Source organism: Macrotis lagotis, chromosome 6, assembly GCF_037893015.1.
Source record: "Macrotis lagotis isolate mMagLag1 chromosome 6, bilby.v1.9.chrom.fasta, whole genome shotgun sequence".
NCBI lineage: Eukaryota > Metazoa > Chordata > Mammalia > Peramelemorphia > Peramelidae > Macrotis > Macrotis lagotis.
In genome coordinates this window covers 97204329-97218949 of record NC_133663.1, presented here as the reverse complement: position 1 = coordinate 97218949, position 14621 = coordinate 97204329, and the positions used below count along the sequence as shown (strand labels likewise).

The 14621-nt window shown below is 40.9% G+C and overlaps 1 protein-coding gene and 1 long non-coding RNA gene across 6 annotated transcripts in view; one reads left to right on the top strand and one right to left on the bottom strand.

Moving 5' to 3' along the window:
- LOC141491140 (protocadherin-8-like) overlaps window positions 1-4509 on the bottom strand; it is a 49118-nt gene extending 44609 nt beyond the window's left edge. For 3 of the 4 annotated variants that reach the window (XR_012469474.1, XM_074191771.1, XM_074191769.1), the window contains exons 1-3: window positions 1668-4509; window positions 1219-1286; window positions 980-1113 (exon numbers count right to left, since the gene is read on the bottom strand). Coding sequence is in view for 3 of the 4 variants with exons in the window: in XM_074191771.1 (XP_074047872.1) it covers window positions 980-1113; window positions 1219-1286; window positions 1668-4256 (2791 nt within the window). In the remaining variant the exon portion in view is untranslated. The remainder of the gene's footprint in view (window positions 1-979; window positions 1114-1218; window positions 1287-1667) is intronic. The other variant, XM_074191770.1, reaches the window with a different exon arrangement.
- LOC141491142 (uncharacterized) overlaps window positions 1-14621 on the top strand; it is a 94149-nt gene that overhangs the window by 1857 nt on the left and 77671 nt on the right. The gene's annotated exons all lie outside the window — the stretch shown is intronic.

Sequence of the window (14621 nt, the reverse complement as noted above, 5' to 3'; positions counted from 1 at the left end):
AGGGTGAGATATTTACCTCTCTATAAAGAGGTGCTGTGGGCTTGGAAAGAGACAATAACTAGCATCAAGAATGTCCAAGGAACTTTACCACCCAGAGATCATTACTCTACCTGCCTACAACACTATTTATAAAAGATGGTATAAAACATTATTTCACTGGAAATTATTATGGGGTTCAGGAAATAGAATAATAACATAATAATTTCCAGTGAAATAATGTCAATTAAGTCACAGATTCAATCCCTAACTATTCCAAGAAAATGTACTCTTTAAGCCTTATATTTATTATTTTGATTCCATTCAACTGTTTGCTATGCACTTAATCAGTTTTTGATTCACTGAAATTGAAGTATTCCAGTATAGGAAAGTGACTTTAAAAACAATAACAAAAAAGGATTAGGACAACAGGGTATTTCTCCCAGGGATTTGTTCTTGAAAAAGTTTTATACCATCTTTTATAAATAGTCTTCAGGAAAACATTGTTAATGAAAACCAACTTCTCAGGTAACACTAAAATCTTCCAAACAGTAAAACCATCTAATGCAGTTGTTTAAAGAAGTCAGCATAGTCTTAGACTGTATTAACAGAAAAACATGATATACAGAGAACAAGAAATAGTACTCCTATTATATCATGCCACTTAAAATAACATTTGGAGTTTTGTCCATGCTGAAAGTATTGCTCTGATGTAACTAAACTCCCAGAAATTCCTTTCTGAGAGTCACACATGTACAATCAAATTCAGTTTATAATATATTTGATATTTTGTCAGCATCATAATGTAAAACAGTATCAATTATCCTAACACACTGGATTTCAGAGTTTCTTTCTCCTTTTTGAGCCAGCAGGAGTCACCAAGAGCCTTCCTTTAATGTCACATTCGTGACCACTTGTTAAATCTTGCTCTTTTAGCCTTAGTGCAAACATGTGAAAAAGGATGATATGGAGTGGGAGGTCTCCATACTTAGAAGATACTTACCGTTTTGCTTTTCAGTCATCTGAGAGGAAGTTTTCTTGACCTCTTCTCCACTAATATCAGAATCACTATCATTACATTCACTGTCTCCTTTTCCACTGTCCTTCACACTGGATTCATCTGATCTTGAATGGGTACTGGAAGTCAAAAAGAAGGAATTACTTCAGTTACACATAAAAATGCTAAACATAAAAAATGTCAAGCATATTGCTGAGACATAACAATAAATATTCTGAAATTACCTTAAACTTGCAGCAGATTTATCCTCTTGCCATAGAGATGTGGAATGAAAAGGAGCTGAGATTGAACCCTATTAAAGAGAGGTGAGGTGAAAGTAGCAGTTAATAATTTTTCACCTTTAAATATCAAAACTCATATGACAGACACACCAATCAGTCATGTGAAGCTTCCCAAAGACATTTAAACCCTTCACTGTGGTTGCATTAAAACTGAACTATAGAGACAATCCACATAGGGCATAACCATATCAGTGCCTACAAGAACATCAAATCTGTAAGTCTGATGGGGAGTGAATATTCTTTTCTAATTAAAATACACCCCACTTCTACCCCTGGGATTAGCAAATTGAAATGCACTGTAGGAACTCAAGCTGCAGCAGGAATTGACTCAGAATTCTAGTGGTAAGGATTCCTAGGGGTTCCTGGAATTCGAAGGTTGGGGAGTGGAGTACCTGGGGCTTGGGAGTTTCATTCCTCTCTCGAGATGAGGGAGAAAAGGACAACCTGCTGTCTCTCCAATGAGGTGTGCTTACAGTTTCCTCCTCCTCAACTTCATCTGTGACAGAAAGGCTATAGGACTTTTCGAGGCTCTCAAAGCCATTACTACCGGGCCCTCCAGGAGACTCCCGACGGCCAGGTGTCCAGCTGTCTGTGAGCGCCAGTCCTGATCTCATGTTGCCCTTGAAAAACGCCTTTCTCCGGATCAGGCCCCTACCCTTGCACGACGACGCCACGATGACGATGGCCACTAGCAGCAGTCCACAGCCACTGGCCAATACCCCAATAAAGATAATGGAGGGATCAAGCCTCCCAGCGTGACCCCTCTGCAGACGCCCCGCCTGAGCCCCGGCCAGAGCCTCTCTGGAGGGCGGCGGTAGGGGTGGAGGTGGCACTAGCACCATATCTCCGCCAGGTGGGGAGGCAGGCGCGGGCACCAAGGTCAGAGTGGCGGTGCAGGAGAGGGACGGCCTCCCGCCGTCCTGCACTGTGACCACCACGATGAGAGGGTCAGTGGGCCAAGGCAACAGCCGCCGCTGCAATGACAGCTCGCCCGTGTGCGGGTGCAACGCCAGAGCCCCGGGGCTGCGGTCGCTGTGGGTGAGGATGTAAGTCAATTCGGCGTTGGGACCCTCGTCCTCGTCTCGGGCCCTCACCTGGGTGACCAGGAAGCCCGGAGGAGCCCCGAGGGGCAGAGGCACGCGTGCGGAGCCATTGGAAAGCAGTGGGGAGGTCACCTCGGGCGCGTGGTCGTTCTGGTCCTCCACCACCAGTCTCACCACGGTCCTGCCCCACAGGGCTGGCGAGCCACCGTCGAGCGCCTCCAGCCCCACCTCCAGCCCGGCCAGCACCTCGCGGTCAAAGGGCTTCCGAGCCCTCAGTACGCCGGTGCTCGGGTCTACGGAGACGTAGCTGGAAGCTAGGCCCCTGCCTGGACCCACCTCGGCCTCCACCAAGCGATAGGTCACCTGGCCGTTGCGGCCCAGGTCCGGGTCCCGGGCCGCCACGGTGGCCAGGTAGGCGCCGGGAGGGTTGTTCTCCCGCACCGACACCTCGTAGACGGGACGCGCGAAGAGCGGGGCGTTGTCGTTCTCGTCCCCCACGCGCACCGTGTAGGGCTTGACGGTGCGCAGCGGCGGGGAGCCGCGGTCCTCGGCCACCAGGGTCAGGTTGTACTCGGCGATGCGCTCGCGGTCCAGCGGCGCCGCCGTCACCACCAGGTAGCTGCCCGCGTAGGCCGGCTGCAGGCGAAAGTGCTCGTGTCCGTAGAGGGCGCAGCGCACCTGGCCGTTGGGGCCCGAGTCCCTGTCCGAGGTGCTGACCAGCGCCACCAGGCTCTCCCGGGCCGCCCCCTCCGGGACCACCGAGGCCACCCCGGGCTCCGAGCCTCCCGGCGCCCCCAAGGAAGACGAATCTGGCAAGGGGAAGGCCTTGGAGGGGTCGGTGGTCACGGACACTGCCAGGGGGGCGATGGCGATGTCCGGCGCGTTGTCGTTCACGTCGTGGATGCGCACGATGACCTTGCAAGCGGAGGCGCGCGACCCTGGGCCCTGGTCCTGAGCCCTCACGTCCAGCTCGTAAGTGTCCTTTTGCTCATAGTCCACGGGCCCAGTCAGAGTCAGGCGGCCCGAGCGCGGGTCCAAGCGGAAAGGGAGTTGCACTTCTGGTGGGGTCCGGCCTCCGAAGGAGAAGACCACATCACCATTAGGACCCTCGTCGGGGTCTATGGCGTCCAGGTCCAGCAGCAGGGAGCCCTCGGGGGCGTCCTCCGCCAGCTCCACCTCGGTGACAGCGCCCTGTGAGAAGACTGGGCTGTGGTCATTGGCATCCAACACCCGAATTTTAAGGGTGGCTGTGGCGGAGCGCGGGGGGCGTCCTCCGTCCTGGGCCACCAGCTCTAGGCTGTAGGCGGCCTGGCTCTCACGGTCCAATTCCTGTAGAAGCACAAGGTCAGCGCACTTGGTGCCATCAGCTCGAGTCTGCAGTTCCACTTGAAAGGAACTGTGTGGTTCTACCAGACTCAGGCTCTGGAGAGCGTTGGAACCCACGTCCTCGTCCACGGCCGCTTCCAGGGAAATGTGGGTGCCCACCGCTAGGCTCTCGGATACCTCCACAAAGATCTCGGAGGCCGGGAAACGTGGCGAGTGGTCATTGATGTCTCCCACTTCCACTTCCACATGGATCAACTGGGAGAAGCTGACCACGTCGAAAGTCAGTGTGCATTGCGGGGACTGCCGGCATAGCTGCTCTCGGTCAATCCGGCTCTCCCCGACGGTCAGCTGGCCGTCAGCCTCTCTCACGCGGACCAGAGAGCTGTTGAACTGCTTCATCAGATGGAAATTTCTAGGAACCTTACCGGGTGAATCAAACATAATGTGTTCAGAGAGGACACCGATGATTGTCCCGGGCGTCTCTTCCTCATAGATGTGAAAATTTACTGTTTCTGTGCGCAACCTTGCAAACAGGATCCATAGCAGCCACACAGAGCTTAATCTTCTCTTGCCCAGTGTAACAGTGGGAAACCTGAATTTCCTGTGAGACATGTTGAAAGAAAAAAAGAGAAAAAGGAGGGAGAGAGAGAGAGAGAGAGAGAGAGAGAGAGAGAGAGAGAGAGAAGGAAGGGAGGGAAGGAAGGGAGGGAAAGGAAGAAAGAAAAAGAAAACAGCCAGTTGCAGAATCTATAAATGCAGACTTTAAACCCACAGAAATATTCTGAAAAGTTAAGGCTGGAGATCCTTGCCCTCTGTTAAATACATGCCATCAGTAAACCTCAGCTGTGTAATCAATTTTCTCTGCCCCAGGCAACAGTGTGCCTTTTCTGAGTCCTCCCCAGAGGTTACATAGTTTAGAATATGCAAATAAGTATCTTTTCTGACCAATCCTCTTTTGCAGGGGCCTCCAAGGTCACATTACCCCCTAAACAGAGCCCAAGAGATGCCTCCTGCAGATCCCAATGGATTAGCATAAATCCTAGAAAAGTGTGTATTTTAAGAGTATTCACTTGCTTTCTATATGTTCTTTTTATAACTTTTAGGATGAGGAAGCAGGATTTTTACCCTCTGTAATTCTCCCAGAGAACAATTCTATAATGCTCCGGTGGGGACAGGATTATTTTTCTCCTATATTTTGAAATAAGCATGGATATGACATCATTCAATATGGTGCTGGCTATCTGTTCTGGAATTTTATTTTTGTTTGTTTTTCTCATAATCTTTATTGACTGGTTCTAGGGAACTACCTCTTTAGTGTCTGCAAATGCCCAATCAGGAAACAACAATTTTCCAAAGTAATCATTTCTGAATAGCTTTCCTACAGCACAGGCATCATTAATAATGAAATTTCAACCCCTTCCTCTTCCTTTATGTCAGTAATTACTTATCTGTGATAGCAGGGAATGTCAGGAGGTGGGGGAGGGGGGAATTTTACCCTAGTCAACTACAATCCCATGCAATAAGGAATACTGAGGGTAAAGAAAGGGTTTGAGGGAAAGTACTCCAGTTAGTATTGCTAGCAAATTGCCCTACATCAATTATTTTTAAAAGCCCATGGCTGAAAAAAGCCACGGGTGGTCTGAGTTGCTGAAGGCTACAGAAACATTAAACCATCTGTTCAAATCACAATAAATAGTTTCATGTTAAGTGCCCTTTATGTGTGAAGTGCTCTAAATGCTAAGCAGCCCAACTTGCTAATGATGACACTGTTACTAATCCTATTGAATTGTCCACAATGCAGAATGTCCTATAAGAAATAGCAACTAAATCAGTACAGAATGTTCATATGCTTAACCTAATTTTAAAATAAGGTATGGCAAAAAAAAAAAATCTATAGTTATTGATTCCTTCATGGCTATGTCAGCAAATATTTATTTTACATCATTAATAGACAGTTAACGATTAGAGCCAGGACTAAGGAATCAAAAGCTGGAACTAACCAGTCTTCAATAAAGTCATTGACATCTAGGTGTGTTAGTAAAAGATTCCTGCAAATGCACTTCTAGACCATGCTGTGACAAATGAGAGCTAAAGGAATTTTAATTTTTTAATTTATATAGGTCTTTACCCATTTGGAGTTTGTATTCTAGAAGGAAAACTATAACAGTACACAAATAACTAATATTTAAAATATTTACAATATACAAGAGAACTATGAATAGTATGAAAATTTGATCAATGAGATATCAAATTGGAGAATTAGAATAGGGAGGAAGAATCAGTCAACAAACATTTATTAATCACAAACTGTAACAGAAACTGTGCTAAGCACTGGGAATAAAAGGCAAAAATAAAACAAAAGCAAACCAGTTCCTGTTCTCCAGATGTTCATAATCAAAATGGGAGAGACATTGTGCAAACAACTATATATAAAGAAGAGATATACAGGATAAATTGAAGATAATGGACAGAAGGGAGATGCTATCTAGATATTAAGGGAGATCAGAAAAGATTTCTTGTAGGAGCTAATATTTTAGTTGGGTCTTGGGGAATGTCAGGGAAACCATGATGAAGAGGGAGAAAATTCCAGTTTTGGCCAACATCTAGGAGCAAGGAACTAAAAGGAGGCAAAATTAGGGAAAATATTATAGCTCTTGGAGTTTATATTCTAGTAGAGGAGATAAAACAACATACACATAACTATTGAATAGTCATGCAACAATGAGGTCAGCATAATAGCTTTGTAAACTTTCATTTTGGAAAGCAATCTTCTCTTCTGCACTTTCCTTTGGAGTACGGTAAGCTCACGTATGGATTTTTCCCATCATATTTGTGTACATCCCTGGAAAACATACTGTCAAGGTAAGTAAACTTGACATCTTTCAAAATTTCTTCATTTGTGGTACCCAGTGGTTTCACATATGTATCATGTGATGTTGGTTAGTGGAGAAACTGTTTTTAGCGTTAGGTCAAAATTAGCATAAACAACAAAGTATCAGTCCATACTCTTGGATCTCAGAGAGATCCTTGGAGGCTGCATTGAATGTAGAAATAACTTCCAACAGAAAAAGCATGCACAACTCTCCTCCAATTTAGTCTTGGCTTGTAGCTCTTTCAAGTTAAATATTTTATCATCAGTGCAGGAGCTGACATGGATCATTTTTTCATCTTCAATGAAGAATGAAAAAATGTTTTTCATAAAGTGTTTCTGAAAATGATCTCTGAAACTACATATCTTTTCCCCAAAGTATATTATACCAACCTAGTAGGTCCTTTTTAGAATGTACTTAAAGTCAATTCTAATCATTCTCTTCATAAATTTGGTATTACATCTCTTCCTGCATGTACAACAACAGCATGCAAAATGACATAGACTTGGTTAAATATTTGAGTATATCTCTAATATGTATGTATACATAAGCACATGCATACATATATACATGTTTGTATGTGTATTATATATGCATGTATGTGTATGCATAATCTCCCCAGTGTTTCTTTTAAACATCCATTCCCATATTTCCAATTATCTATTGGATATCACCAACTAGTTGGTATCTAGGTATCTCTCAAGCTCAAAAAGATCAAAAAGAACTCACTATCTTTCCCCACAAATCCATACATCTAAAATTCCTTATTTCTTTTGAAGGTAACAACATTTTTTAAATCACTTGGGTTAGCGACATCCACTCCTCAATTCTTCCCTCTCCATAATTCCTCAGTTCAACATTTTTTTACATTTACTTCCTTTTTTTTCCCATTCATAGTAAAACTGTTTGATTCAGACCCTTGTAACTGAATTAATTCTCCCTCACTGGCCCTTCTTCCTCTTCCTCTTCTCTCCTCCTTCTCCTTCTCCTTCTCCTCCTCCTTCTCCTCCTCATAAGTTGCAAAGAAGTTAAGAACCTCAGTATAAAGAATTTATTCTTCACTCAAGAATCAACTCTACCTTTGAAATCACAGGTCCAAATCCCATCTCTAAAAAGTCAGAGCCTTCCTTGAGAGTCAACTGAAACGCCTTGTTTCTAAGGACAAAATAGATGCTCTCCTGATTGACTTTGAAAGCCATAATCTGGTTCCAGATGTCTTTACCACAATTGCTACCCATTTCTCTCCTTCACATGTTCCACATTCCAAGCAAATAGTTTTCTTGTAGTTCATTACAAAGGAATTCCCATCTCCCATTTGTCTTTTCCTAAATTACCCCTCATACATAGAATTCATTGCCTCCTTAAGTAAAGGCATGTGCTACTCATTACCCTAGAAATTGGGGGATACAGAGAAAAAAATGATATGATGTCTGTCTCCAAAGAGCTTCCCAGGTATTGGGGAGAAACAACAAGCACAGAGAAAAGTAACTGCAAAATAACATTGTAGTGAGAGTATTAGCAAAAGGAAGGATTGAGGGGGAACTTGAGCCTATTACATCATATCATAAATGATACGATGCAATGATAGTCCAAGTCTTTACATGAGGCTGGGAGGATTGTACTGGTAAATAGTTAATACCCGGATCTCCAGAAAAAAATAAAAAACCCAAGCAACACACTTTTAAATTTAATTTTTATTATTCAATTTTTAGCACCTTCTTAAATCTAGACAATCAACAAAATGATAAATCAAACCCTGCATTGAAAGAATGGCCTATTTATGAGTTGCTCTTGAGCTCACTTCTGTTCTAGGACCTGGATCCATGATTTCATTGGCATAGGGACCTGGAAGGTGAGAAAACTCCCTTTACTTATGCAGTTGGTATTATCTCTATAGCAAGAGCAGCCAAGAACACAGAGGGGTGAATTGATCCAGCCTTACAGTACATAGAAGGTACTTAATAAATGTTTAATGACTGAATGAATGTAGTACAAATTATTCAGACCTAGATTTCCATGAGACCCTAGAGAGGAATGGTGATAATGAAAACAGAAAGGCATATCAGCTCAAGACATATATTAAAAACTCCCAAAAAGGACCAACACAACACACTGAAAAACCCATTAATATTTTAATACTTTATATTATATTCAGATACAGTTATAGCAAAATGCAAAGACATATTCCTTGATTTTTCACTCTCTTAGGGCACAGCAGTTTGGGGACCAGCAAAACATTCTTTTTTAAAAATCTTTTTCCCCTTCTCTAGAGATCTTTGTAAGATTGTATACTCAGGTTCACAACTAATAGGTTGACTCCATTTTTTTAAACAGTTATATTGTATATAATTTTCTCACATTCTTATGGAGACCTAATTTTTTTAACCTTAGTTAAGCAACTTTCTTGTTTTGGGACCCCTTTAGCACCAAACAGAGCATGGTTTCCTCTCTTTCTTTATTCCCTATCATTCCTAAACTGAAAGGTACAAAAAAATCACACAAAATTGAAAGCAGGATTCATATGAACATAGTAATTGTTCAGTAATATGCTCCCTCCCCATGGACATTTTATCCCCACTACTCACCACCCACACCACAAAGAAGCTTAATGAAAATGACTATTTTTTTCAATAGAATTATCAAGTAGTCTTATGAACACAGTAACCCATCTCCATAAATAAAAGTATGATCTATAGTTGTGTCTTAAAGTGTAACAAAATCTATATGAAATTTGAAAAATGCCCTTAATCAAAAATTTGATCCACACAGTGACAAATATGTGGATACTGCATTTAGGAATTTTTTTCCATTTTTCTCCCAATATTCAGTTACTATAATGGGATTGCTACACTGTTATTGGTATTCGTTATTAGAATTATGAACATTTCATAGCAAATAATCACCTCTTTAAAATATTACCTTATGAATAAAGGACATCTGGAGTTTTAAGAAAGAGACATTTTCTAAGACTCTCATCAGTATTGTCCCAGTTGAATGACAAAGTCAGATGATATAGAACCTGTATGATCTGTCCCCTCTGGGGACCTGTCATCAGGATGCTGTGTTTACAGCCCGGTGTTGCTTCTGGTACATTGTGTTTCATTTTGTTGGCTCTGTTAGATAAAAATCTGTCTTTATATTAAAAGCTCTGTGGCAGAAATTTGCTTTCTATTGCTTCTTTTCACATTTGCCAGCATATTTCCAAGCTGTAAGTCCATAAAGTGTAGTTTTGATCTCTGTTGGAGTCAAATGTAAAACAAAATAAACAAAAAAGGAAAAGACAACTCTCAGAGAAAAAGCAAAATGTGAGTGAAGACAGCAAATGAAGCAGCAATTTGTGCCTCTTGTTCAGTTTGGTAAAAAGGCATTTTGGTGTTTTCAGAAAGCCTAAAACAACTTGCCTCCCTACAGAGTTCACTTTTGTCTCTGAAACAAAGACACATGATACACTAATTTTTACCAAATTGTGGGGAAATGAAGCCCATAACACAGGATTTAAACTCTGAGATCATTTAAACAGAAGGCCTCCATACTTTTGTATAATGTAAAATGCCAATGTGTAAAGCCCTTACCATATTTAAGTATACTTACATCTTTCTGGGTCAACTAGAGTATATACTGCATTTTTCAGTTACATAATATATAGTTAACCAGGATGTAGTAGACCACTAAATGTTTCTAAAGTCCACCTTTCCTATTACATGTCTCTGTGTCCATGCTTTCAGAAAAAAATTAATTTACATTTAATATTAAATCTAATATTAAAATTTAATATTAAAATGTCTAGAAAATAATGTCTAAGTGAGAAAGTATATTTGAACTTTTACATGACCTTGAAACTTAATTCTCCTTAGGCCAGAAACCATTTGGGTATAGTTCAAAACAGATCAGAACCATTAAATATACTTTCATTTCTCAGCTGAACATTCTGGAGACTTATGAGCATAATGTTATCAAGTGCAATGTTCCTGTCTTCAAGAAGTAAGTCTCAGAAACTGAAGCTATTAAGAATGTATGGAAGAAAACAAATCAACCTAATGTCTTGATTTTTTTTCTTTTAGAATACTTACTTCAATATAACCAAAGTCATCTTAGCCAAAAAAACAAAAATAAAAAAACAAACAAAAAAGGTGAATTATATCTAGGTACTTCATATTATGCTACATTATCTCATATTCTTATGCCATTGCATACTAAATTTTGTTATTAGGGCTTCACTGCACAGCCTCTTCTGAGAAGGGTTACCAGTAAATTGCTGTTATTTTTATTAAATGATTTGGAGAGGAATAATTCAGGACCATAGAGAGCTAAATCAGCCAAAATGCTGCCTGCAAAAGCAATATAAAAGCAAATCATTTTTATTGACTTCAAAAGCATATTTTTACCCCAATGGAAATGATAGGGCAGTGCTATAGAAAAGCAAAACCAATCATTAGTGCCCTTAACACAAAATAAGAATTAAGCTACATGACCTTCTGCTTTGGAATGTATTTCCCCTTAAAGCTTCAGGCTATTAAAGATATTGTAAAAAACTATCATGATTTACAAACCAGTTCTAATTCATGCTGCTACTGTTGTTAATAATTTTACATTGAGGAGAGAGGAGTCAATAAACTGTATAGGGATACTATCCTTTTACTTAGTGACATCTAAAATCTAGTAAAAACTAAGCCTGGTAGATAAATGATGGAGTTAATTTTCATCTAACACAAACAGGATACTCATTCTCATATTACATGAGAGAAAAGCAAAAGGGAAAGGAAACTAGATAAAGCAAAGACTAAGTGAGAATTAAGCTGAATAACTCTAAATGTGTTCAACACTTTCACTTAACCTCAGTCAGATGTTCATGCCCTTTGTCCTTAGATACATGCTATACAATGCCTCTTTCTATCACTCAAAAGCATTTTACTTTCAAGAACATTGAAGTCATTTGACATGAATTCTTTCAATAAACCCTTCAGTGTCCTCAACTGTTTTTTTCATCTTTCCTGCTATATGAACTTCCTCTTTGTCAAAACTAATACCACTATCTTTAATCCAAATTCTATCTCCTCCAGTCACTTTGGTGACTTATCATCTCCTTCTTTCAAGCACCTTCAAACTCTCTCTTTCTACTGGCTCCAGTCTCTCAATGAATATATTCAGACCTCTCTATTGTTATTATCACTTTCCCTCACATTCTCTCAAATAATCTTTTTTTTTCTTTAGCACCAAACTTGTAGAAAGTACATTCTATACCTACTGCCTCTATTTTCTCAATAACCATTCACCTCTCATCTCTTAGCTGATTTCCACTCCTCTCATTCTTTTGAAAAAATTGTCTTCAACACCAACATTGTCTTAAAAGGCACACCAATAGCCTTTGGTCTTTGTCCTTCCTGATCCCATCTGTGGTATTTGAAAAGCTGGGTAACCCCTTGCATTTACTATCTTCTCTTTAATGTAAGAGTAGGGTTTTATCAACAATCCCCCAATTTAACAGTAGCCCTAACTTTATATTCCCAGCATAGGAATTCCCACCTAATAAGTATCTACCAAAATTTTTGACCATGATATTCAAAATTAATCATTGATTAAGTCAAAAAGACCATGACATCAGGAGAAGTGATGCCATGACAAACAGGTGAATTGGATTTGAGGGATGGGTTACTGTGCTACATCACCAGTCTCACTTTCTCCTTCAGAGTCATCTGGGTCCAGTAGCCCTACACCATGAATCAGGACACCCTTGATCAAGGTTAAGTGATTCTCCCAAGGTCACACAGCTAGTAATTTGCACACATCTGAGTCTGAATTCAAATTCCTATTCTCTTGACTCCAAAGCCAATGCTCCATTCACGGCACCACCTAGCTGCCCTAAAATTAATTTAAAAACATTTATTAAATGCCTATCACTATGGTAAGCACTAACAATACCAAAACAAAAATGAAAAATAGTCTCTACCCCTCAAGGAGTTTGCATTCCATTAGGAAAACCTATACATATATTAGTATATGCCAAATATAAATAAAAGGCAGTTTTGGAGTGGTAAGTACAGCAGTTGAGAGGATAGTATACATATCAGGAAAGGACTGAGTTATCATGAGAATTCATTATATGCCAAGAAGTCTCCGAGACTCTGTGGAAGTTATAAAAGAAGCATACAACATATCTGCCCTCAAGAAAGTGATGGGAGATGAGCGTTCAAGCCTTGTGTCAGGGACTGCCCCATAACCCTAATGGTCCAAGTGTACCGGGAGGTATTTTCTTACTCTCTCAGCCCATAGATCCTGGCCAGGAAATCTGGCTGAAATCTCTCCAAGCAATTCCCCTGCTCCGGCACATTAAGAACAAGACTGACTTTTCCACTCACATGGCAGTAATTCAGAAAATTAAGGGCAGAAAGTCGAACTCACAACAAAACCTTTGGAAAAGTCAGCCGCCCTGCAGGGAAGTGTGCGCCTCCCCACAGTCTACGTGGAATCTGAAGCCCCGACAGTCACGAACAGGCAGCTCCCTTTGGCTCCTGCTTCAAGATGCTGAGTGACTGGCCCACGCAGCTCCCCGCGGGTCCTGCTGGCTGGGCATCGCTCACTGCAGGAGTCCTCCCGGCAGTTCCGCGGAGCTCCCAGCAGGTGGCATCATTCGTTGCTCTCTGGGCGGCTCCCAGGTTAGCTCAGCATCCCTCCTGGGGAGTAGCATCAGGTGTTTTTCTCTCCCTCCGCTCCCGTTGCTCTCAGCAAGTGACTCCAAGCATGGCTCTCAGAAACAGTCATTTTCTCCAGGGGCAAAATGAAAAGGGGTGTGTGTGTGTGTGTGTGTGTGTGTGGTGTGTGTTTTATCTCTTCTCTAAAAGGGAAAACTTCCAGATTTTTCCCTGTTCGGGGATAGGCAGTTCAGTTGTCCATGCTGTGTAGCTCTAGGGATGCAGGGTCAAACAAAGGACCAGACTTGCATGAGATTTCTGACAACCCCTGTCCTCATGAAGCAGAACTGTGCCATTCTCTGCCCTTCAGAAAGCCATTTTTGGTTTAAAGGTGAGATGTAAGGCACTGGATTTGCAACCAGAAGACCTGGTTTCAGAACCCAAATATGGCACTTAATATCTATATAAATTGAAATTACTACACCTCTTAAGTGTAATCTCATTTTCAGAATGAAGAAGTTGCAATCCATGGTGTCTAAAGTCTAGGGTAATAATAATTCATATCTGTGTATCATATTTGTGCTCTTTAGAACAAGCCTACAGATATAGTATAATTAAAATTATTCCCACTTACAGGAAAAATTCTAAGGCACTAAATGGTTAAGGGATTTTTTTCCATGAGTACACAACTAACAAATATTAGATGTTTGATTAAAATCCTGGTTTCTAGACTCCAGGTCCCCATGCTCTTTAAAAAAAAATCAATTTTTAGACATCACTTTTTCATTATGAACTTAACAAAAATCAAGAAATATGACATTTGAATCAAAAAGAAAAAATTGTAAATGGAACTGGAAATCCCTGTTTAGTTTTGAAGTATATGTTAAATTTAACATGGCAGTAATAGAATTGTCCTACTCATCTATGCCTGTCCCCTTCTGGGAACAATGTGTCATTGACATTTTCTTTTCTTTCCCTCATTTCTATCACAGTCTACCATTCTCAGTCCCCTTCCTTATAACAAAAAAAGCCCAGGATAACATAACAAATTAGCACATCCAGTGTACTTTACATTTTCCTACACAGCCTATAGTACTCAATCATTCTAGATGTCTTTCTTTCTCAGATATCTGAAAATGAGATCCTCTCCCAAGAGAGAAATCTCCATATATCTAGAAGTATGTAAATTCTCCTCTTCTTCCCCTCATATATTATCACCCAGTAGAAGCTAGTTTATAATTGCCTCTTCTTGTCCTAATGCTCCTCTTTCTTCTAAGCTTCTCAACCCCATCTGCCAAAAATCCAATAGCCCTTTTAATAACCATGAAAGATCTGAAGAATGAAATTAAGGATCTCATTCTTGTCCATACTCTGCCAATTTTTTAAGTTTTCTAGAAGAGCCAAAGCACAATGTGATCATGAAATGGATAGAGTACAAGTAATCAGTATTTAATTCCCATTATTAGGATCACATCATT